This window comes from Triturus cristatus, chromosome 4_1, assembly GCF_964204655.1.
Source record: "Triturus cristatus chromosome 4_1, aTriCri1.1, whole genome shotgun sequence".
NCBI lineage: Eukaryota > Metazoa > Chordata > Amphibia > Caudata > Salamandridae > Triturus > Triturus cristatus.
Window position 1 is genome coordinate 879,671,590 of NC_140585.1, and position 24,404 is coordinate 879,695,993.

Genomic DNA, 24,404 nt, shown 5'->3' on the forward strand with positions numbered 1-24,404 from the left:
CTTCAGAAAAAGGTCAAAAGAAGGAGTTCAGACCAATTCTGGATGGGAGGCTTGCAAACAAGTTGATCAAAAGAGAGAAATTCCACTGCATGCTTGTACTCCATCATATTATTCCACGTTATAAGCAGGGAGGCTAGATGGGTGCGATAGACTTGAAGAATGCCTACTTACACATTCCTGCTGGGAAAAAGCACTGAACCTTTTTTCGATTTGTTTTTTGTCATTGCCATTTTCAATATGCAGTGCTACCTTTTGGTCGAAGTCTGCCTATTTCGCTTCCTCCACGTGCAGGGCAGTAGTTACAGCCCATCTCCCCAGACAGAATACTCATCAACTCATATCTGGACAGTTGGCGGTATAAATCCCACAATCCACAGAAAATGATGCAGGACTTGCAGACAACAATGGACCTCCCAGGCTTGTCTCCTTCGCATAGAGAGTATTATCAATACAGTGAGACTGCATATGAGACCGATTCAGATATGTCCTGATGGTCTCAATGTAAGGACAACAAACTTCAATTCTTGACAACAGCAAAGCAGTCTTAGTTCTTGGTGATGCAAAAAGAACAATCTCCTGCAAGGTGTGCTATTCAAACAGGACCCACCTGTGCACCTGAAAGCCCCGGATGAGGCCCTGTTAAACTATGGGGCCAATTAGGTGATCTTTCAGTGCAAGATATATGGTTGGAAATGAAGAGTGTCTGTCACACCAACTGTTGGAGCTCAGAGCAGTCCATCTAGCTCTTAAGGCTTGTGTACCATCTCTGATGATGAACAGCATTCTTATTCACATAGACCACACAACATCCATGCATTATATAAACAAATAACGACGAATTAGGTCAAGGATCCTTGTCACTGCTAGCTCAGCACTTCTGGTCATGGGCCATGGCCTAAGTTCTGAAGTTAAAAGCAGTCTACCTTCCAGCAGCGCAAAATTACAACATGGATTTGTTCAGAAGCTCTAATGAAGAAAACCACAAGTGTGTTTTAACAACAAGATTCTTCAAAGTGTCATTACAGAATGGGGACATACAATTGTATAACTCATCCTACAGCTCTAAATATAAAATTCCAAGACCTCCAGGAGGTAGGAACTAGGTTCTTTGGGCAGTGCCTTTTTGTTACACTGGACACGGATTTACTGTATGCTATTAATTCCACTTATCCCTGCTGTCCTATTGCATCTTCGGAATTCTCAAGCGACAATGCTTATGATTACCCCCGAGTGGCCCAGTCACTGGTGGTTCTCAGATCGTCTACAGATGTGGTAAAACACACACAAGAGTCTGCATTGCAAAGTGTGAATCCTGACCAGATTGCAAGCTCACTTTTTCCACTCGTACTCAACATCCTTGAATTTGGCCGCATGGCTCCTAAGATCACGCAATAAGGACATCTGATTTTACCTCATTCATGTACACCACATACCTGTGATTAAAATCTTTCTGTGGGCGTGATGAAAAACTGGAAGGCCCACAGAAAGTTTTTTCCTTCTGTAAGTACTTCTATGCCTCCTTGAGAACCCATTTTGGTTGTGTTGAAACGTATGGTTCCATCATTTGAGCCTGTTCAGAGATCCATCATAGAAGGCAGCTTTCTTTAGTTGCTACCAATTTAGCTCATAGTGGTAGTGAAGTTCAGACCCTTTGGCAGTGGAGCCCTATAACATTCTAATAGGCTATTTATGAGGACCCATACATCTTTACCTCAGAAGACACTTTTGGAATTCCATACCAAACAAACCATCCCTGCCCTACTTTTCTTTAACAATCCAACTACTCCAGCCGAACGTTCTACACATTTACTGGATGTCATGAGGTTGTTATGCTTTTATTTAGACATGACCAAAGAATTACATAACTCTGAGCAATTGTTTATTAACTATGCGCCCATCTACACATATCTTGCCTCCTCTAAACAATCAATTGATCATTAGAGTGTTTTTTCTATTTTAATTTCTTATCAGTTCGCCAATAAACCTCTGCCAGATAAACCCAGGGCTCATTTCACTACAGGAAAAATAGCCACTAAGGCCTGGCTGAGAAACCTCCTATTTTCAGACATCTCCAAAGCAGCCACTTGAAGGTCAGGCCACGCATTCACAATACTCTGCTGTCTTGATTCTGATATGAGAGCTGACTCTAGTGTAGATCAAGCTACTTTGAGAAATCTTTCTGGGATAATGCTCTTTTGTTACATCTTTATATCCTTAAAAGAAGACTGTTGTTTCCCATCTTGTACTGAATGGCCAAGAGCCATTAGGGAGGTGAAGATTTACAATTGCTTCTCTGTTCGAATATTTACAATTTTAAATGATGATCTGACAATGCAAAAAAATGGTTACTTACTTGAAGTCCTAGCTCTGTATCGTAGGCATCTTCATTGAAGTCATAAAGAGCCATCCCTCCTCCCTTGTCTTGGTCATACGGTGTGAAAGAGAATTTAGTCTGGATTAATCTCCACATACTTGCCAACACTGTGTGCAGCAACTGCCAGTGCAAAGCATTATGGGATCAGTAAGCCCCTGGAGTCGTAAATAGGATGGGGTGCTTTTTAATTTTTCTAACATAAACCTATCATGCTGCTCTTTTCCTGTCCTCTTTATTAAGACATGTAAGAAAGCAGGTTGTGCTATATGTCTTGCAATGCAGTTTTGAGAAGGGGGTTTGGTTATGCATTAAAGATGGCAAAAAATCGGACTGTTTGCCTGGATAACCTTTTTGGGGCTGATTAGCTGCATTTGGCAATGCTGGACACTTCACCCCCTCACAGTCTGTTTTCTGGGGTTCCTCATACACAGCAGGGAATTAATTTGTTTATGAATTTAGTTCATGAGGATTCCTATGATGCAGAACCAAGACTACACATAAGTAACCATTTCATCCCTGTAGTCGCATATAGCTTTATCAAGGGAAATGTGTTTTGATTTTCATTTAAAGAGGTATAGGGGTTCTTGATATACTTCAAGAATGATTTTCATTCAGGATTTTGTGTTTTGAAATAATGTTATGTTGTTATGTAAATATATTTTCTTTTGATCAAGCAGATTTCTGAACTTGACGAGATTCGCTACCTTGAAGATTTACCGCTTCTTCGAGAACTCACTCTTTTGAAGAACCCTGTGCAGGTGAGAATAGAGGATATGTTATATGAAGGTTAATAAGAAAGGTGTCACTTAACATGACACTCGTTGTTTAAAACCATTTCAGTTTCAATTCTTGTAAGGTATTTAAATAAAACACATTAGGTTACAGGCATGTTAACGTTACTGAGAAGTCAATCACAACCAGAAATCAGAGGCACATATATCCTTGAGCAGAGACTTCATTGACTGCTTACATGAGCACTCAGTCAACAGATATTTACAGAGCTCAGTTATAAAGAGGCTTTAGATCTGTTTGGAAAACATGACTGTTGTGAAAATGGATATACAGTAGGAAAGTAGGACCCACATTTTGTGATTCAATTTAACATTAGCTGATATCCATAAACAGGCAAAAATTCTGAACTTTAGGAAGGCAAACTTGGTAAGGTTGGGTGACTGACCAATGAGGCATTGTAAAAGGAGAGTACATATAATAGCCACAAATGTGACAGAGGTACTGTTGTCTACAACTCCTAGCCTCAGCCTGTTTACTGATACTCCTAAATATTTCTATTAATTTTTCTCAAGATGTGCATTTATACCCCATTTGTACTCTTGTACTGTGGGTTCGGACCAGACGTAAATATCACTGTGGTGAACAGGTTAAGTTAATAAAAACAATATACTGATAATACATAAAATCTTGGTTGTACATTCAGACTCCCAACAACCTAACCAAGCTCTCCATACCACAATGGAAAAAACATGTTGTGAGCCCTTGTCCAAGCTGCTACTAGTTCTACAGGGGTCTGTGTATCAACTTAATATAGAGTGCATTCACTTTCATGTTTTAGCCAAAGGGATTTGCAGACAGTGGATGTTGTCATAACATTTCTGGGTGGTTAACTTCAGGCTTTCAAAGTTGTATTAGAAAATTAGAACATTACCAAGAAGTGATTAAGGGGAAATTTCCACAGCCCTTGTATCATGCAGAAAGAATTCTCAGTGCCAACCTGATCTCTATCGAAGATCTTATGGAAAATCATTTGAGTCCTGAACAAACGTTAATCTTTAAATTTTTTGATCCCCATGGGCCAGTTAGTACCACATTATATGTTCAAGTTGACGGACATCATTGTGGGTCTTGTTTTTAATGATTAATTTCACTTTGTTTCCAGCTTATTATTCCATCTTGTAGAGCATTGGTTAGTTTCGGAGGCTAAGTAGAGGCAGATCCAATCACTTTCCTCCCAGCTAATTTCCACCCCACCTTCTTTTCTATCATTTCTTTGGAAATAACTTTAACTCTCCTTTCTTTCTACCTACCTAGAATCTCATTGATTGAGATTACCTTGGGAGAAATTCAGCAGGTAATAGATAAGAGAAGAGCGGGAAGGCAGCTGGCCCTGGTGGGCTTCTGAATTAATTTTACATGGCCCTAAGGACTTTAATAATGTCGTTTATGACTCCACTTTTTGTGGGGATTTTGGAAGAAGGGGCTTCCCTCCCGAAGTCTTGGGAAGAGGGTATAGCCACTTTGATTTTAAAACCGTTAAAGACCCCTCTGTGTGAGTCCTACAGGCCTATCTCTCTCCTTAATTGTAACTATAAGCTCTTTGCAAACTTACCGGCTAATAGGTTGAGTAAGGTAGTTGGAGGAGTAATAGCAGAAGACCAACAAGGCTTTATGAAAGGGGGTATATACATGATCTGACCCATGAGCTAAAAGGGACAATAGATCTAGCATCGGTGAATAAGGGCCCTCTTGCTATTAGAACACTGGATGCCACCAAGGCATTTGATAGGGTGAACTGGCAATATCTGAATACTCTCCTGGGACATTATAATTTGGGGGACTTGTTTTGTAAGGTAATATGGGAAATGTATAAAGCGCCCTTGGCTAGAATTCTGTTGAATGGTAATCTAACAGCGAGTTTTAAAATAACAATATTTAACCTGTACATTGAGCGCTTAGCCAGTAATATTAGAGAGGAGATAAAACCCTTCAAATGTGGCTTCTGGAAAAAGAAAATCTCTTTGTATGCCGATGATGTAATGATCTATACGGCAGATCTAGTTCCCACTTTAGCCAGTTTGCATCCCCTGATATCTGACTTTGGGAAAGTTTCCGAATATGACGTAAATTCGTCAAAGATAAATTATGGTGTGGAATATGGAAGAGGGAAAGAGCCTGATAAAAAGAGAACTAAAATATCTTGGCGCCACTTGATCAAATGTTGAGAAGGATTTAGCAGCCAGTGAACATAAATTGCTAGTTGTAATGTGGCATGGTGCTGTTTTCTGCTAGTGTTTTGGGCCTTTTTCCCAGAAGGCTTTGTGGACAGCACAGAGAACCTTGCATTTAATGTGGACCTTAAGTGGAAGCCAATATAGAGCTTTCTAAGCAGACTTGATGTGGTCTTGTTTACGGAGGTCAAGCCACATCCTAGCTGGTTGATTTTGTAGTCTGGCAGTGAGTGATCTGGGAATGTGAGATGATGTTTCAATACTTCATGCAGGACATGAAGTGTTCTGTAGTCGGCTCCATCTGGTTGTGGGTTTTGAGTAGTGGGATGATTTTACAGAGTAGGAATAGCATGAAATTGATCGTTTTGACTTGTGGAGTGAACAATAGTATCCACAGGATCCTAGCTTTTGCAGTGGTTAAAGGCGGTTTCTTGAGACCTGGTGTTATAGGGTAGTGAAATGGGTTCACTTTCTTCCATTACGAGGATATCAGTCTTGATTCTACCCACACAGAGGAAGCTCCACTTTGCCTAACGGAGGCCATAGTCCTGACATGAGGTGATCTTGATGGTGTCATTTGGGTTGCTTTTGGCAATAATGGATTCTCATGTCATCTGCATACATTTGGAAATGTACTCCGTACTCTTCGAGAGGTTGTACAAGGATGTGCATGGTTGACATGATCATTAAGTGTTCCCACAGGATATTATGGATGATTCAGCTGGCTAGATTCTGATTTTTGACTACATTTAGAAGGTTGAACCTAGAACAAAGCCCATAATAGAGCCTGACCAGTATTATTGTGTGGTCAACAAGCATCATAGGCTGCAGATAAGTTGAGGAGTCCAAAGGTTGCCTTCCTGTGTTTGTCAGGAGAAGAAGGAGCTCCCTTCTTTATTCATCTGCCTCTGTTTAAGTGCCCAGATTGATTGGGTGCTCTTTCATCACACAGACTAGTGGTTATGGAGAAGATCGTTTATTTCAACATATTCCTAAAGCCGTCTAATCGCCTCCTTTTACAGGGACTTGAGGTCTGCAAACCACCAAACACCAAAATAGAAAAGAATGAAAAAAAATGCTACACAAATGAAGCACTGAAAAGTCACAATTCTACCAGATCATTTCAGGCTGGCCGAATTGTGACTTTTGAGTGTTTCGTTTGTGTAGCCTGCTCTTCCATTCTTTCTTGTTTGTTGGTCGTGCCATATCTATCTTTGTATATGGGGTCTATTAGGATTATTACTTTGGATAGTTCTGGTTGATGTGGGAAGGTAGTTCTGGAAGTCAGTGTTTTATCTAGGGTGCAGGTTGAAATCTCCTGAGTTATTTGTGCCAGCTTGTGTCTACTTGTGCTCTTTCTCTGCTTGGAGACTTTGATATCAAGCCCCATTCCACTGATGCTGGACCGACATGTGTGTGATAGTATGTCATTTGTTTAACAGTTTGCTTCTGGCCTGTGCCCACTTCACTAGTTCAGGCCACCAATTTTGTATCGGAGTAGGCTTGGTACATTCTAGGCTATTTCTATACTCATTTTAGCCATTAGAATAGCCATATCTATGAAGTTACATGTTGTTTTCTGCCATTTCGACCATGTGTAGGAAGCTGGCTCTCTATGTAATGTACTGAAATGAAGTACACTGTGCAGAGAGTCCAGTGGGTCCACAATTTGTTTATAGAGGGTAAAGTAGATAATACTAATGCTCTCTTTTGTGGTAGTGTGGGCGAGCAGTTAGGCTTATTAGAGGGTGTGCTAATCATTTGTTGTCCTCACAGAGGCAATAAATGAGAAACACACTCAAAGAATAAATCCGGGACCAATTTAGAAAAGTAACACTTCTCTTTATATATATATTTGTGAACCAAAAACTACGTTCAAAGGTAAGTACTGTATTTCTTATGAATTTTCAAAGATAAGCAAACCGATCAAAGTTGTGCACAATTATGCACCATGCAGTCCTATGGGAGAAAAAAGCAGGTAGGTAATGCACACAGCACAGACCGTTGTATGGGTTCACCTTCCAGGTTTAGAGTAGCAGGAAGCCAAGGTTCCAATGTTCTACCAACAGTTTGTCGGGTTTGTTCCAAATTCTGCCAGTAAGTGGTATGTCACAGCAGCTTACTTCCACATCTCTCTCATGTAAGAAGAGATTAAGTTGGTTCCCATGTCAGAAATTACTATCCTTGGAAATTTGACCCTAGAAACAATCTCTAGGAGAGCTCTTGCTACCACCTCTGCAGTCATGCTCCTCAGAGGTACAGCTTCTGGGTAACCGGTGGCGTGATCCATCACTACCAAGTTATACTTGCTGCCTGACTGGGGGGGGGGGGGGGGGGGGGGGGAGGGGCGTCAAATGAACCAACTATGTCTATTAACACCTGCTCAAATTGCACACCTACAACTAGTAGAGGTACTAGCAGTGCCTTGGTCTCTCCTATTGTCTTACCACTCATCTGACAACAGGGACAGGTTCTACAGAACCTCTCGGTGTCTCTGTACCTCCCTGGCCAGTAGAACAGAGGGTCCAACCTATCCTTGGGTTTTTCTAATCCCTAAGTGCCCTGCTAAGGACACTTCATGGGCCAGTGAATACAGGAAGTTACTGTGCATCAATGGAACCACTAATCTCTTGCTAGTTCCTGGCTCAGGATTTACTGGTCCACTATAAAGTAGACCACCCTCCCAACCAACATAGTGTTTCACGGCTAATCTTTGCCTACCTATTCCTGGGCTTCCTTCCAAAGCCCCACCAATGTAGGGCACTCCTCCTGTGCTATGTGGAAATCTTCCCAGGTAGTCCTAACAGCAGCTAACAAACCCTGCAGCTCTGGAAGTGACCCATACTCCAGCAAATGGTCCACTTCAGGAGCATCATCCTCCCCTCCGTCTACTCTGGAGCAAAAGCGATGACCTGCACGTCCATTGCCAGCCTGCCATTGCCACGGCCATTGCCAGTCGAGAATATACCCTTTCCTGCAGACTCCCTTGTCCTGTTCCGTGTAAATCAGAGAAGATCTCAGTCTCACTCTGATAATGATGTGCAGCCTGTGCTCTGGTTAACACAGCTGACGTTATCCAAGGCACCAAGCGAGGGGTAATCAAATCATTGCCCAAGTGACACCCAGCTCCTTGCTTTTCCCTTACCCCGACATCCGGAATATCCTGACCTTTCACATACACATTCACAAGAACTTTTGGAACCTTGGCTACAACCTGGCCTGAACTGGATGTAGAGTCACGTATCCCAGATAGAGTTGTCTTTGCTGCCATCCTACGTTTATCTCTCTCAAGGGCTATCTTTTCCCTTTCCAGCTCTCTTTCTTTTTTCTTCTGTTTTTCCTCCCACGCTCTTTTTCTCCACCACCTCCTGCAATTTCCAGGTAAGTGGTTTTATTTATTTTTTTATCTAATTTTACACATCCCGTTGTCTGTTGACTGCCACCCACCCTTCTTACCTGTGCCAGCAGCATCTGCTCCTGGGCCCATTCCTCCAGTCTCTCCCACCTCCTCTCTTGTTCCCAATGAGCTAGTCTTGGCTTCTCCCTGTCAAACACTCTGGCTTTCTCACCTTCCTCAACCTTAGCTTTCTGAAATGCCAGCTGCAAGCTCAGGCTCGCTGCTAGACTCATCGCTTCCATGAGATTTACTCCTGGAATTGGGGACAGTGGTACCATAGAATTTCAAGGTGGTGTACACACCTGAGATATTCTTCTAGAAACTAAAAGTGGGAGTACTGTGGTGAAACCCTGGAAAAAGCATTAGGACACGTACTCGGTGTGTGTCTGGGATAAATCTGTGCTAAGGGGATTCTAGAGCCTCAATCCACAGCGCTCTCCTCCTGGGTTCCTACCATGGTTCCCTTCCCACTACAGCCTCATCCCTTTCATCCAGTATCTCAAACTGGCCCCTAAAAAAATTATTAGGGACCTCTCTGTCCCTGCTCCTTGGGAATCCTCCACCCTCTTTCGCTACATACATCCTTGATCTGATCCACAGACATGGTGCTGACATCAATTCCCTACGCCGAGTTCTCCATTGCCTATGTGTTTTGTCTTTGTGTATAGAGGAAAAGAAACTGAACTTATTGCATTACTGTTGCAGATTTGAAATGGCCAATACTACCTCTGTATCTAGGCTCCTACACGTTAGGCACCCCACCGCTTGCTGCCAATTGTCAGAACTCCTTTCAGAAGGGCACGCAGGAGCTACTAGGACCAAGCGTGGTGGTTGAGGCCTTTTACTCCTGATGTCCCAGGGCCCACCCCACTATGGATCCTGAGCAACTGGGCCAAGCACGCGTTCTACAGTTGACTCTCAGTGGTTGCTGTGGACAAGCAGTCAAAGTCTCCCTTGGGGGGTAGTGTAGATATAGGTTAGTGAGCACGACTCATAACTAAAGTGCAGTCAGTAATGTAAATAAATCAATATCCAGTCTATTCAGCAGTTGAATCCCATTAAAACTGTACGAGAACTGTGACCCTGAGTGCAGTAGGGCAGAGTGAGTGAGCATGGGGCGAGTTCAAAAGCATGACTTAAAAGAACTATTTTGTTGGTCTTTCCCCTTCACGTAACTACACATAAAATAACAAACCTTAAATGAAAAATAAGTGCACGTTAAAACTAACCAGTGAGAAAGGCACTATTTCATAATATTAAAACTATATTGTTTAATGCAGTCAATGCAGAAGTCTGTGTAACAGTAGAACCACAGAACGGTATCCTGATTAATGCAGTGGGGTGTAGTCACTTGTGTATTTTTAATGCTACAGAGTCCCTGTCTGCGAAAGAAAGCACTGTGAATAGGTAAGTCATTATTTTAAACTTGCATTACACACTGCATAACATAGGCTGCTGCAAAATCCCCCCAAATATTTAGATTTAAGATAAAAAGTGCTTCCAACATATAGACTTTATTTATATGAAGACTGTACCTGGAGCAAATATTTTTTATAACTGCCCATTAAAAACACACACTCTACATTTTAGTTGATAGCCCTTTTACAATACCTCTCGAAAAGAATATATCTTTGTCAGAAGGCTTCAAGTGATTCCATCAATTAAAGCCAAAACCTGCTTCCAGGCAGCCTTCACATTTGCAGATTTACCAATTGCCCACATTTACATTTCTTTAAGGCAGCAGATTCCTTGGCAAGAAGGCTCGTTTCTTGTTTAGCTGTCAGCTTCTCCCTCGGGATCAGGGCACTTGAGACTCCTTCCCTTCCACTTTAGCGGAGCTATCTCAAGTGTCAGAATTAACCATCTATGAGACAGTTTTCTTTTAGCAAAAAGTAGAGGAACTGTTTCTGTTAAAATAAAAAAGTATGGGCATATCGTGCCCCGCAGATCTCGCCCACTGCTACCTCCGAGTCAAACTCTTGCTTTTATATGAAAAAGAAGTATATCTGAGAGAGACTTCTAGCTTCACATTTCTTACCTTAGAATTATCACCAGGCGTCAGACTGGATCCAGAATTTTTTTTTTGTGAGCAGTACCCCGTGCCCAGGTAGCTGGCATCGTTCAGCTCTGCTGTGTCTTTGTCGGAGTTGTCTGCGCCAGAAGTGATATGTGTAGTGCCTATTTAGGTGCCACCCCAGCGCGCTGATATGAGTTATTTTCTTTCCGTGCCAGTTAGCACAGATCCAGAGAAGAGCTACCTAACCCCAATCATTTTTTGACTGACCTTTTTTTGACCTTTTAGCAAACATTTTTTTAAGACATTGTCTCCTGATGCTGCAGGGATGTCCACGAGAAAGACTGGTTTAAAGCCCTGTGGCGCCTGTCACCGGCAAATGTCAGTGACTGACCCACATCTTGTCTATCTCTGGTGCCTTGAACACAACCATGACGCCAAGACCTGCGTCGATTATCACGCCATGCACCCCAAGGCCTTGAGGGAGCGCTCCCTGAAGCTTCTCGCAGTTTGATGTGCGACGCCATGACGGTCTCAATCCTGATCAAGAGAAAGGTCCCAAGATAATTTGCACAGTAACTCCAAATGCTCGTCATCGCACTTGAAGTTGTCCAGGTGTTCAGGTAAGTCATACAAACACAAAAAGAGCAAAAAGTCGAAAAGATCTTGGACTTCCCCTTGTCTGTCGAAGCCATCCGAAGAAATGAGGGAGAGTCGGCATTAGAAGCCTGGCTCTGTGGTTGAGCCTACATCTGGACCGTTTCTGCGCCTCCCCGAGTTTCCAGAAGCCGAACCTCATATTTGGGCGGTCGTCCCTACTGGAGTACCAATGGGCCACGCGAGTTTGGGAGGGGCCCCTACTGGTCTTCTACCGGTGGGTTCACCCCCAGCACCAGTCAGGCCCCTTCGATCCATGGACAGATCCAGCTCGACCTTCCACAGCACTGGCCCCACTGCTGACTCCTCCGGCACCCAACTTCAACTCCATCCCCATTCTCATCCCTGAATCCCTTATTCCGACACGGAGCTGGATGCCGTTGTCGAACACAGACTTCGGCACTGACTGGAGGCGATCTATCCTAATCGGAGCCTATGCAGTATTCCTATGGGATAGGACTTGGGGATGAATGGGAGGGGCTGCTGGGCAACAAAAATTGGGACCCCCTCTATATAATTTAATTTACAAAGGTCAGGGAGAAGAGGGGAAACAACAAAAAACAGTCAGAAAAATAAAGCTCCCTCATGACCTAAACATCATTTCATTAACCTTTAGCCACTGATTTCCTACACAAAGAACAAGGGCTAGAAATATTCAATTTACCAATACAATTTTTTTATTTCTTTATATTTGTTTATTCTTTTTTTATCTATATTGTCCTTTTATCATCATTGTTAATTTATAACAATATCAAAATTATACATTTCTCTAATACAAAAATATAATTCTTTTAACAAACCCAGGTAGAGAGAATAACAATCTTTGTTCATACACATCACTCATTCATACATACATACTCCATCCATATCTCATAAGTCCTAATTGGCACATTCAGATTGGATTGATTACAACCTCAATAACCCTCTAGGAGGGCTACTACTAAAATAGTAGAATTTTAGAAGGGACTTGGTCAACGCATTTCGGTGGCATAAAGAACCATGAAGGCCACCTTAATCAGGACCCGTCACTTATCACATCAAGAATTCTCAAACCGTGGGATTTCTAGATAAAAGCCTGATACTGGTATAGAGGACTTCCTGTTATAACATAAGGCACCCACAATAGTACCATATGTAGTGATATACTCGTGTCCCACAGATGGCACCCTTTTTATCCTTTTTGTATTTTTCTTTCTTTTTTTAGATGTCTCGGAGTTACTGTCCTTTCCCTGATTGGTTATGTATGTGTTCCATATACCTCAATATTGTGTCCTTATCTATGGTCTCAATAATATTCTTATCTTCGAAATATTGATGGTCCATTCAATTACTCCAATACGCGGCCACAAGTAAAATACCAAAGCCTCAGCGCTTATCACAATACCACTTCTCTAATCGGCGTTTACGTCCTCCATTTACGTGCCTCGATCCACAGGTTTCTCCTAAAAAAAAACGGTGCGAGGGGCTGCTGGACCCTGAAGGATACCAGTCCCTACATATTACCGAGGACACCTGGTGTTAGGATTTGGCGGATGCCAGTGGACTGGACATCTCCTCAGATATTGGCTTGGTCTCTCCTCCTACCGTGGCTACGGGGGAAGGAGCCCCTTTTACTATGGGAGTGAGGATGGCCCCAGAGGTCCTGGACCTTTAACTACCGTCTGTAGCTGTCGAGGCAAATATCTTGATGGAGGTGCTTCAGCCGGGAGTCACATTTTCTGAACCACTTCTCTCTTTTAATGAAGCCCTCACAGATGTCCTAGTCGGGGCCTGGTCCAAACCCTGCACAGGGGCTCCTGTGAATTGGACAATAACCCGCTGCCATCACCGCGCCCCAAGGGACCCCACCTTCCTCACCCAACACCCCACCCCAGAGAGCTTGGTGGTCCAAACCTCCACATCCAGAGTAAATCCTGGGGCATCCGTTACTACTCCACCAGACAGGGAGTCCAAGAGACTAGATACTTTGGGAAAGAAGATGGTTTCTTCCACCAACCTAGCACTGCAGTCGGTGAACACCGTCGGCCTTTTGGGCTGATACTCCCATTCGCTCTGTGACTCAATTGCGCTGATGCTGCCTATGGTCTAAGAGGAGGCCGAGTCATACTCTCCCAAGCTATTGCTGATGAGAGGGACCCAGCTAGGTGTAGTATTTTGTATATGTATTTATTCTTCTCCCCTGTTGCTTTGACCCTAGCTGCTCAGCCTGTGTGAAAGTGCTGCCTGGAATGTTGGGGTGGTGACGATAAATGGAATGTTTGGGTGCCTGTGAGGTGAGGTGTGACAGTTGGAGTATGGGCTGAGCAGCAGGCAGGCTGCTCCTGGTCGGGCTGCTCTACATGGATACCATCCAGCAACTAAGACTTAATAAATAAGGTAAAGCACCAGGTTGGCTACTTGATCTTCATTACTACATTTTTGGCGACAATCTGGAGACAAACCCATGCGTTACAATTAGTTTTACAGAAGCTGACACTTCAAAGAAGATTGAAAAACTAAAGATACTCACAGAAACTAAGAGGCATGCCTCGAGACTGAAGCACCGTGCCTCGAAGCCCCACCAGTGTCCTGTTCACATCCGACAGCCCTGCCAGTGTGTGCTTCATTGTTAATACTTGTTTGGATTTTCTAGTATCCTGTCAATTGACATTCTCAGTAACGGGATGGACTTTTGTTCTTTCATCGTTTGTGTGGAAATTTACCAGCAAGCCTGTTAGATTATTTGCCATTTTGTTGAACCATTGGAATGGAAAATGCCAGAAGAATTTTACAGGAGTTGGTGGTCCTTATAACAACATTACAGTCCCAGTGGCTGATTTCAGTGGTGTGACAAGCTGTACAATCATCATCAATGCATCTGTTTTGGAGTGGTAGTGGAGCCGGTAAGTGGACGTGGCTGTATGTTTGTAATTGACTGTGGTGACATTGTACATTGTCTTTGCCTGGCCTGAAGCGAACTATAGTCATAAACCATTTGAAGATTGTTACCTGTGAGAGCTCGGTGTCTTCAGTAGATTTGGATGCGCAATGCTCCAGCCTTTGCCTGTGGTGCGCGCGACTTCTCGCTGTTGCCGTGGGGCGAGCGATGACGTTGTGTGACTAGCAGCTGCTCCTCCCTGTTGCTATCCATTGGTGAGTGCTACACAGCGACATTTGGCACACGCACGCAGCAGGAACCACCCAGTGCGTGCCATTCCTTCATGCTGCCATCTTTGTTCGGTGAGGCAGAGCACCAGGAAACTACAGGTACACACTTCTAAATGCATTGTGTGCATGTTTACGACGGATCACATGCGCACACTCGAGATGCAGGGACAAAGTTTTCCTGGAGATGCATGGTGCTGGTGATGCACACAGCTCTGATAAGTTTTCTGTGCTCAAAGTGATTGAATTGAGGTGACTTACATGTGGGCCCTACAAAAGGCTCACAGTGTGCTGTGTCAGCATCATGTTGGCGTTTGCCATGTCTATATAAATTGCACGTCAGATTTCACGGAGTAGCTGCCACCGCACGATGGTGTTACATCACAATCTTATCTACAGTATATTATCATCATAGATGAACAATAGAGTGAAGATTTGGTGTGAAAAGTATAAACTACATGTTATCTCTGGAATATTTACCCAACTATGGATGCCCAGACTTCAAATTGGCATGTCTCCACTTTTTTGGGGAGGTATAGAGACGTTGTTTGTCAATTTGTGTGCGGAATCGCTCACAGGAGGTCTTGCTGGGTCTGAATCGGATACAGTCCATTTTTAACAAGAGGAAAAAAGAAAAATAGTTCGCTGATTCAGTGTTCATTTTGGAGTCATGTTTCATAAATTGCTTAATTATTTTCTTTGTAATGTCAGTTTTTTTTTCCTTAGGTTTTCAAACCATATTATAGTAAACTAATTTTGCCCTGGCGAGACATTTAGTAAGTGGGCTTTAAAAAGTCCGACCACATGCTTTTGCTTGTGGCCAAATGCTTGCGGTTACGTGCGCTGCTACGCGCACAGCCGCCATCTGGCTTTCCTCTCGCACAGGCGCCATCTGGCTTTCCTCTCTTGTTCTCTTTATTTATCTTGGTTTCAATTGCGACACTCATGCTTTAACTGTAAAGAATCTTAAGCTAAAGCGCGGTGCCACGATTGCTCAAAAAGTAAAGAAATAGAAACAGTGGCGTAGCTAGGGGGGGGCGGTGGGGGCGGTCCGCCCCAGGCGGCACTAGTTTAGGGGCGGCGGCCTTGCGACACTGGTGGCCTTGCAACACTGGTGAATGATGTACACAGTACACCCACCACCCCCCACACCCACACGATCACAGCGCAAATGCACGTGACGTGCAGTTATGTGTAAAGTGTGCGAAGTACTGCATTTGTGGGTCCCAGGGCCGTCAATCTTGTAGCGCGAAAGCGCTACCAATGACGGCCCTGGGCATAATTTTTGGCCAGCCCCCGCGCCGAAAACGCAGCAGTGACGCATCACGTGCGCCACAGGGCCGCTTCCCCACTCCTTGTTATGGCCCCGGTCTTGAGCGGGCACTTCTGCACCCTGAAGGCGGTTTATTCGCTGGCTCCGTGCGGGTCCAGCTGGCGGACTCCACTCTCACTGGCCACCACCGACTTCAGAGTGGTTTCTCTCTGCGAGGGATTAATTCCTGCTGCTCGTGACCCCCACACCTGCAGCCCTGGCAGCGGTTACTACTTCGCCCTTCTCTCTGATGAACGGTGCAGATCGGCATGAGCTCCTTGGGAATACACCGAGGGTACCTCAGGAAATACGGTGAGGAAGACTCTGGGCGTCCATCCTGGCACCTTTGGCAATGCACTCTCATTCCTAATGCGCTTTAAAGATACAAACTGCCAAAGGGGGTCAATTGAGGGCATGATGTGTGAACGTGTGGTGTGCTTTAATGCTGTGAGTGGCTCTCTGCACCAGCGCTGCAATCCACATTTAATTGACAATAGGTTATCGGAGAGCAGCCTTTGTGAGTTGCCCGAACCTCCTTCTGTTTTTCTAACTATGTACATGTCGTAATTCACAGTCGGCTCTCTCTTGAAATCGTGCTGGTTGAAAAGTCAGGAATAGGTCTGGATGTTAAATTAAAAACTGAAGTCGCCTGACTTTCCTTATGCTTAACTTCATACCTCTTCACAGAAAGACGTTTCATATGTAGGTATACAGGGGTGTAGCTATCTGTGTGCAGCAGGTGCACTTACACCAAGATCCAAAAGCCTAATGGGCCCAACCGAAACTGAGTATTGCTGTATTTCATTACCTTGGCAGAATGTAGGGGCCCATTTTCTTTGCAAGCTGCCCTTCCTGCTCGCGCCCCTGAATGTATATTGTGTCAGAATCATTTAGCATATAATACACATATTCATTGATTGTGTTCATAAAGTAATTGAACAAAAAATATTTGTCATTTGATGATAAATGAAAATGGATGACTTGCCCGAACACACACTTAACCCGAAGGTGTCAGAGTTACACGAGCACCACTTGCGTTACAGACGTATAGATTCATTTTAAGCAATTTGCCAAGAATCGCCGAATTTTGAGCTGTTCCTGCCGCAATGCGAACCTGGTTGCATAGCTTTCAAGGCAACCGCTCTTGCCGTTTGGCCACAACTTCACCCCATGTACTTTTTCATTCAGATTTGATAAGCTCGAAAATTTGGCTGCTTAAGATCAATCACAGCAGCCAAAAGAATTCTAGGAGAAAAAATATAAGAAAAGCATCAATGCAGTAGCAATGCATGGACTATCATGTAGAGATTGTTGCTAAATTTGAAGGTATATCCCCAATGTAGCAATTTTGTTTCACAAGCGTAAGTGAGATATTGCCAGTGATTTTTAGCAATTTCTCCATTTGCACATTGAGTAATAATTAGCAGTGATTATAATTAAATGCAATCTTTCAACATGTTTTTGTAGAGGAATTAATCTGCGATGTTTTTCAGTGAACACTGCTGTATGTGATTCTATACTATGCCTTGTCATGCTATTTTACTAGGTTATATTACAAGCATTTGTATTGTGCAATCTATCATCTGCATAGCACCTTAGCATATTTTGCTCTAGACTCTTATCATATGGCTATAAGTTTTGATTGATCAGTTGTGTATTTTGTATTTTTTTAGGCCGCGGATGACTATGCGCGGTTAGCAGCGTTTTTTTTTTTTTTTAACCCTATTTTATTTTTATAAATGGTTCATGTGGAAGTAAAATGAATCACACCCACATGAAGATCTTTCTTAACAACTAAAGAGTCCAAAAGATGGCTGCTTCCTAGACATACTCAGAGCCAGATTCGCCCGGCAACCTTATACGGGGCTCCAGTCTAGGGCCGAAAGCTCTATATGGACCTAGAGGTCCACTCAGGAGCAATGAGAGCGATATTCTCCAGTTTGGGAAATTGGGTTAGTTGCTGAGGGGAGTGGATGCCACACTCAAGAAGCAACCACATGGGAAGCAGGATGGTGGTCGGCTGAGGCGACCGCTCACAGCTCATAATGCCTTGATCTATTGAAACCCCCCAATGTGCCTGTTCTAAAATAAGGATGCTATTGCAAGTTTTGAACACTGCTGAAATTGCTGAGTGAGGAGGTCAGCAGCTAGCTGCACCCCCACTTGCAGAGTTGCGGCCAGACAGCAAGAACTCCTACAAACCTGTGAGAAGCTCTACAGCCCGCTGAGCGGGTTTGATTGCTGTTGCTCGGAGATGCAGCCAAAGGGGCAACCAGTAACTCGAGGTTAGACCGGGGCGGCTCCGGCTGCTGGCAGTCCGTCATTAAGTGTGGCCCCGACATCTGCCCGCTCAGCGACTGAGATATGCGCTGGGACAGAGGCAGTGGCTTGACTGCCTGGATGCCAAGGGCAAACTGGGACCCGGAAGGATGACGTTCCAGAGAGGAAGGGGAAGGTCGGGTCAGTGCCCCAACAACACCTGCCGGTCCGACAATTTTGGATCTATTCGGAGGCTCCAGACCGCGACCAGGACTGGGAGCTGGAATCGGGAACGAGGAGCAGGGCAAAGCGGAGGATCTGGATGAAGGGGCCCAGAAGACAGCACTAACGGCCAGCCTGCAAGTAAATGACAATCCAGCAATATTTAATCTGGCAATGCCCAGTTTAGCAGAGGCTGGTTGCCTACAGATACAGGACAACTGTGAAGGGGTCAGAGATACTCAATTTGGACGGGGGAAGGAAAGGAACAAAGAAGATCAAAACGGTGATACTTATAGCCACTCCAGCAATAATATCAAGGTCGAAAATGTAATAAAAGTTATTGCAAGTGGGGAGAAGGGAGAATACAGAAGGACCACATGGAAAATCCCTCTGAGAACCCACAACAGAGCAGAAATAAGAAACCCCAGGCCAATACTTTGGGGCAAGTACGATGCCAGAAGTCACAGCACAACAGGGAAAGCCGGCGCCGGTCAAGTCGACGACAAACATATTATGCATTCATTCATTCATTCATTCATTCATTCATTTCTTTAGGCTAAAACATCCATAAATCCATTTAACTGATATATTTGAATATACAGGATTAACCAGCTACGTCCTAGGAATAAAACATTTTGTTTTCAATTTTAAAGCTGTTTATTGACCCTTAAAAAAGAATCTTCACCTGCTCTTTGTTGTCAGAACCCCGGCTTATCTGCACCATCTCGATTTCTAAAATACTAAACAAAAGTGTATAAAAATAATAACGCAACAGCTGAACGGTTGATGACAAACGGTTGCTCATTAATCCCCATGCCCTCCGTATGAAATGTGTTGTGTATTTTTGGATTAACAGGTTGGGTGAAACTCTACACTGTAGGACAATCCTATACACACCTCTTATAACAAATCAATTCCAAGATGGTTCAGCCACTTCCCATATATTATGGCAGCAGGAGGGAATGAGGTCCTCCTTGTTCACAGCCAGGCAATGCTCCACAGCAGTTATGAGAGTCTATTACAAGCACCGCACCAGAAAGAACATGCATATCAATAATCAGCTGGAGGTTTTTGGTGCAATAGAGCCAAGCTACACGGTTGACTCTAGAGAAAATACATGACGCCATGGGAGCTTCATTTGCCACTCAGATAAAAGTGAAGGCTGAGAAACAGCCCAGTCAATGTCCTAAAACAACCGACAATAAAGTAATTCTCAAGGAGTACATTTTGCTTTCTTATCATTCGGTTTATGGTTTCAACTTTTGTAAGCCAAAACTCGGTAGAAATTGAAGAATATACTTAGTGTGCGGCACACGCGCAGCACAGCCTGTACTGTATTGGACAACAGCTAGGGCAGTGGGACTTTATGATGCACCTTTCAGACCTTTCAAGTGCTCGCCGCCTTTTTTACCCAGCACCCCCACCCCGCTACCTGCCATGGGCGGCAATCTGAGGGATAGCCCCGGGCGCCAGAAGCTCTAGCTACGCCCCTGAATAGAAAACATTTTTATTTCAATTTCTTTACTGTTGAACCATTCGTGGCACCCGCTTTAGCTTAAGATTTTTACAGTTAAAGTGTGAGTGCGGCGATAAAACCAAAGTAAATAAAGAGAAAAAAAACGTGTGTCCGCCGAATTTTTTCACTTTATTTACTCGCGCATTGGCTGTAAACATCTCAAGCTAAAGCACGGGTGCCCTGATTGCTTCAAAAGTAAAGAAATAGAAAACAATGTGTTTTCTATTTCTTTACTTTTGAAGCAATCAGGGCACCCGCGCGTTAGCTCAAGATGTTTACAGTTAAAGCGCGATTCATCTATTGCACCCGGACAGCGACTTGTGAACTTAGTCACCTTTGCTTTCTTTGCTTACCGGTGGCCTCACACAGTACTATCAACTTTTAATTCCTCAGCATTGCCTACCAGCAGCACTCCGACTAGTATGTGCACTTCTCATTCAAGACTTGTGCTTTTTGGATGCATTGTAATGGGGGTAGGGCTACGGCGCATATGAAGTGCAAGGCACCATAAATCCCTCAGACTCTGTCTGTAATCTGCCATCCTGTCTCCCTTCAAGTACATAATACCTGGCACTGACACAGCGAAACGACCTTACAACATAACCAGGTTGGCGTGGATAAAAAACACCATTAATGCACTTAGTAGGGGAGGGTTTGTGGAGGTGACAACAAAACATGCTATGGTGCGTTATTGCAAGGAAACAAGGCCTGCAGTGGTTGAGAACAAGAGTTCGCACGCCGCACTTGCCGCAAAGTTTTTAATTTACCCCCACGCCTTCCCCAGACCACCAGTTTGCAGAACTCTTTAAAGTTTCATGTATCATCCGGGGTCACAGGAATTGTGCGCTTCTGCGGCCGCTGCGTTTTCGGTATAATTGTGGGCTTGCCGCATATGCCACATAATCCATTATTTTCTACATAATCTTCAGAATTTACCCCAAAAATGTTTCTAGCTCAAACTAATCAAAAGTTGCTAAAATTGCAAGGACTCGTGTTTCCATGCAATGGAAGGCTCTTGGCAGAGGTTGACTGGTCACCTTTCAGTTGCCAATTGTTTTACGTGGGTGTTAAACCGGTGTTAATGGGGTGAAACATTTAGGCAGAGACTGCTACCGTGTAAAATAAAGTAATACTGTCACAAAATGTGGCGCATTACGCCGCATAATTTAGTTCACCCTGACGCATAATTTGATCATTCCACAAGCTGCATAATTCTAGTGGCACGGATCATACCCATAACAAATTTTCGACATTGAGGGAAATGTCCTATCGAACACGCACAACCCTTGAGGTATTCGTACACTTTAGGACCAATATCATTGGTCCAATGAACGCGCGCACTGAGTGTAATAAAAATGTGGGCGCTAAAATGAGAACTTAAAAGATCTCAGGATGAAACACTGATCCAATTTACCCAAGTCCCGCCAGCTGTGCTAAGGGGTGTACACTGGCCATGCACTTCCGGGGTTCCAAGCCCGTGGGATACATTTAAGACTTCAGTGCCACAGAGCACAACGGAATATCCGTTCGTCAACAGACCTAAATTATTTTAAAGATAACAATGGCTTGGCGCTGCCTTGCTAAAGGCTTTAAATAGCAGGCGCGACTATTACTAGGTTTAATTATAAGCGTGGGAACTGTGGAAAGGTACCTGCAGGTTTCATTGGCGTGCAAACAGTTTGTAGATTCGAACCGCAACAATAAAATGGCACTAGGCGATTTTGGGTCGTGAATCTAGGTTTACATCCTCTTCGGGCCAGCATCGGTTACCTAACCATCTTCTCGGGGTAGACTCGGAGGGAAGATTGTCATTCTTATAGTGCTCGCAAAATTCTCTCTGCCCACCTTGTCTAAAATAATAATACATTTTATTACACTTTTTTGTTACATGCCCAAAATCTGCGGAGCTCGGTTAATTAATTCCCCGGCGTTGTTGGACAAATTACAACAGAATGCACAGAGGCTTCATCTTTTTAATGCATCAAATGCCACCGGGGTAGACGTGATCCACGCATACACCAAAAACACTTCTCTTTAGTTGGCAGTTGCCCTTTTTGTGTTATATTTAAGACATTTGAATATTTCTTCGTATTTTCTGTTGGGTTTTGTCTTCGGTATTAGTTGTATCCCTTCGGGTAACTGAATATGTGAACTAGCAGTGTTGTTCATAATAAAATGCCGTAAATTATCCAACAATCCTCTATATAGCGTTTGTCGGTAGTTCCAGAAAAACCTAAAACATGTAAAAGAGCGAGGACTGGTCTGCAAGGAGGAATTAAATATCTAAAAAATATATAATCATTTACGTGAGTGACACTGTCATTTCGTTTTATACATGGCGTTGATGTGTCTTTATTGCATTGAATATAATGTTGGATATTGGATATTTATATTACCACATTTAATTACCACAACCTGTATCAAAAAGAACGCGCCTCTAAAAGCCCATCCTGGGAACAAACGCCTGGGTATTCTCGATAATCGCAGGAGAAGGCCATAGCTTGGGGTACAAATGCAGATGTGCCGTGTCTGCCTCCCGGAGATATTCAGCAGAGGAATATCCTGGGTGTCGGGTGCCCCAATGCAAGAAAGGAAAGTGGTCCCCAGGTCGGTATTAAAATACAGATGTATGTGGCACCAGCTGCCCAGTCTACCTGGCTTTCACTCATTTTCTCCATCCATCTCTCCCCTCTTTCACACTCCCCCTCTCCTCCTCTCTTTCCTGTTTCTCACTTGGATTTATTTCCTTTTTCGTGCCCCTCCAGACACGGCCAATTAAGTTTCCTCTCCTTATAACGTTTCTGTTTTTTGCTTATTCTTACCCCCATCTCACTTTCTGTCGCTTCTCCTCCTATTTGCTTTTCATCCTCTCATTTTCTTTCACTTCTTTCCTCTCTCCTCTCAGTTTCACACTTATTCTGTAGCATGCCCGCCCCTCGAGAGTAAACACGGAAGCAGACCCCAAACATGCACGGAGTCTAAATAATTCTTCCAGGCAGCCTTTAAAATAACTGCAACAGCCAGCTGGCCCGGTACCACTGCACCCGATTTTAGCGTCTTCCCTACTAGTGAGCAGAGCCGACCCTCTCTTCAGGCACGTGCAGCACCGAGAGCCACTGGTTGGCGGCCCCTGCAGAGCGCCGACGGATACACCGTCATTTGCAGAGAAGGCAGGACTGGGGTCGTTGGACTGTTCTATCTCCTAGGAGCCACGGCTCGCACCACTGGCCTTTTCTGACCCTTGACACGGGCACTTGTCCTGAGTCAGCGCTACTTCAGCAACAACTACGGCGAGCTGAAGACCGAAATGTGGAGAGCTCTTAGTGGTGGACCTTTCCGTGTTTACTGACCCGGTCCCGGACCCAGGGGGCCAAATCAACAAAGACCAATGTACCGGGTGAAAAAAGCCACATTTAAGTCTCCACAGATGCATTGATCACAGCTATAACATTACAGTAAGAAAAACTAAACAAGCATTGGCATATCCACTAGGTCTCGCTTTTGGGACCTTATAAGTATTTGGTTATGCAGCACAATCTCCTTGGTGCAACAACATCAACTGTTGCATGACTAAACACTTATAAGGTCCCAAAGACGAGACCTATTGGCTATGCCAATGCTTGTTAATTGCTGGACTGTAACCAGCTCATAAGGAGACCGACCTTTCCGTGTCTCCAAAGTGCTGAAATGAGATTCATCTTTCAGTAGTCTCTGAGATATTGGAAGGTTCCGACAAGACAGAAGAGTGTAAGAAACCTGCTTTTTTCCCAAGGTTTCGTTTCATGCAGACCAGAGGATTTTTTGAAGTATAGAATATTTATTTATGGATTATAAGACACCAATAGTCAAGATGTCATTTTAAAGGAACTCCCCCAATATGAAAGTAAAGTATATTGTTCTAGAATACTAAATATAGATAATGCTTTGTATATAAGCCATTATGAATGGTTTGAGAAATAAAAACAGGTGTCACTGTCCATATAGCAAGCTTTTAAGAAACGGATGGAGGCACTTTATTATTACTTGTAAATTAAATGTATTTATATTAATTATGTATTTTTATTTATACAAATATTTTTCATGGTTATTTCCTGATAATGATTTTTCAGTACAAAAGCACTGTGGATGGATCTTCAGCAAAGAGTTCAGGGTGCTTGGCCTTGAGACATCAATAGCGCGAGTCTCACTTAAGTGTTTACAAACCTACCGAGTGATGCTAGTGGAAAGCGCACTGATTGGGAAGCGTAACGCTCTTTCTCACTGATGGCATTAACCTGCTGCACCAAGCGGAAGCTAGCAGAGTCAGAGCAGAGTGTGTGAGTGCAAGTGTGAGCAGGTCCGGCGGCAAGAGGTGAACTGCGTGCATTCAGCGGTAGCTCTCAGACCCTGTGAATGGCGAGAGGAGGAGGGAGGCTGTGTCCTAGGTGGCGGGAGCGCGGGGCAGCGCGAGCCCTGCGAGGACTAGAGCTTACCGGATTGAAGCAAGGAGCGGCACGCGGGCTGTGCTGCTGCTGCTCTATTCAAGCACTCGTGGCGGCATCCACCT

General features: G+C 43.9%; 1 protein-coding gene across 2 annotated transcripts in view; it reads left to right on the forward strand.

Annotated features, from left to right (window-relative positions):
- LRGUK (leucine rich repeats and guanylate kinase domain containing) overlaps positions 1-24,404 on the forward strand; it is a 397,810-nt gene that overhangs the window by 212,712 nt on the left and 160,694 nt on the right. For both annotated transcript variants that reach the window (XM_085653594.1, XM_085653595.1), the window contains exon 8: positions 3,052-3,132. In XM_085653594.1, coding sequence (XP_085509720.1) covers positions 3,052-3,132 — 81 coding nt within the window. The remainder of the gene's footprint in view (positions 1-3,051; positions 3,133-24,404) is intronic.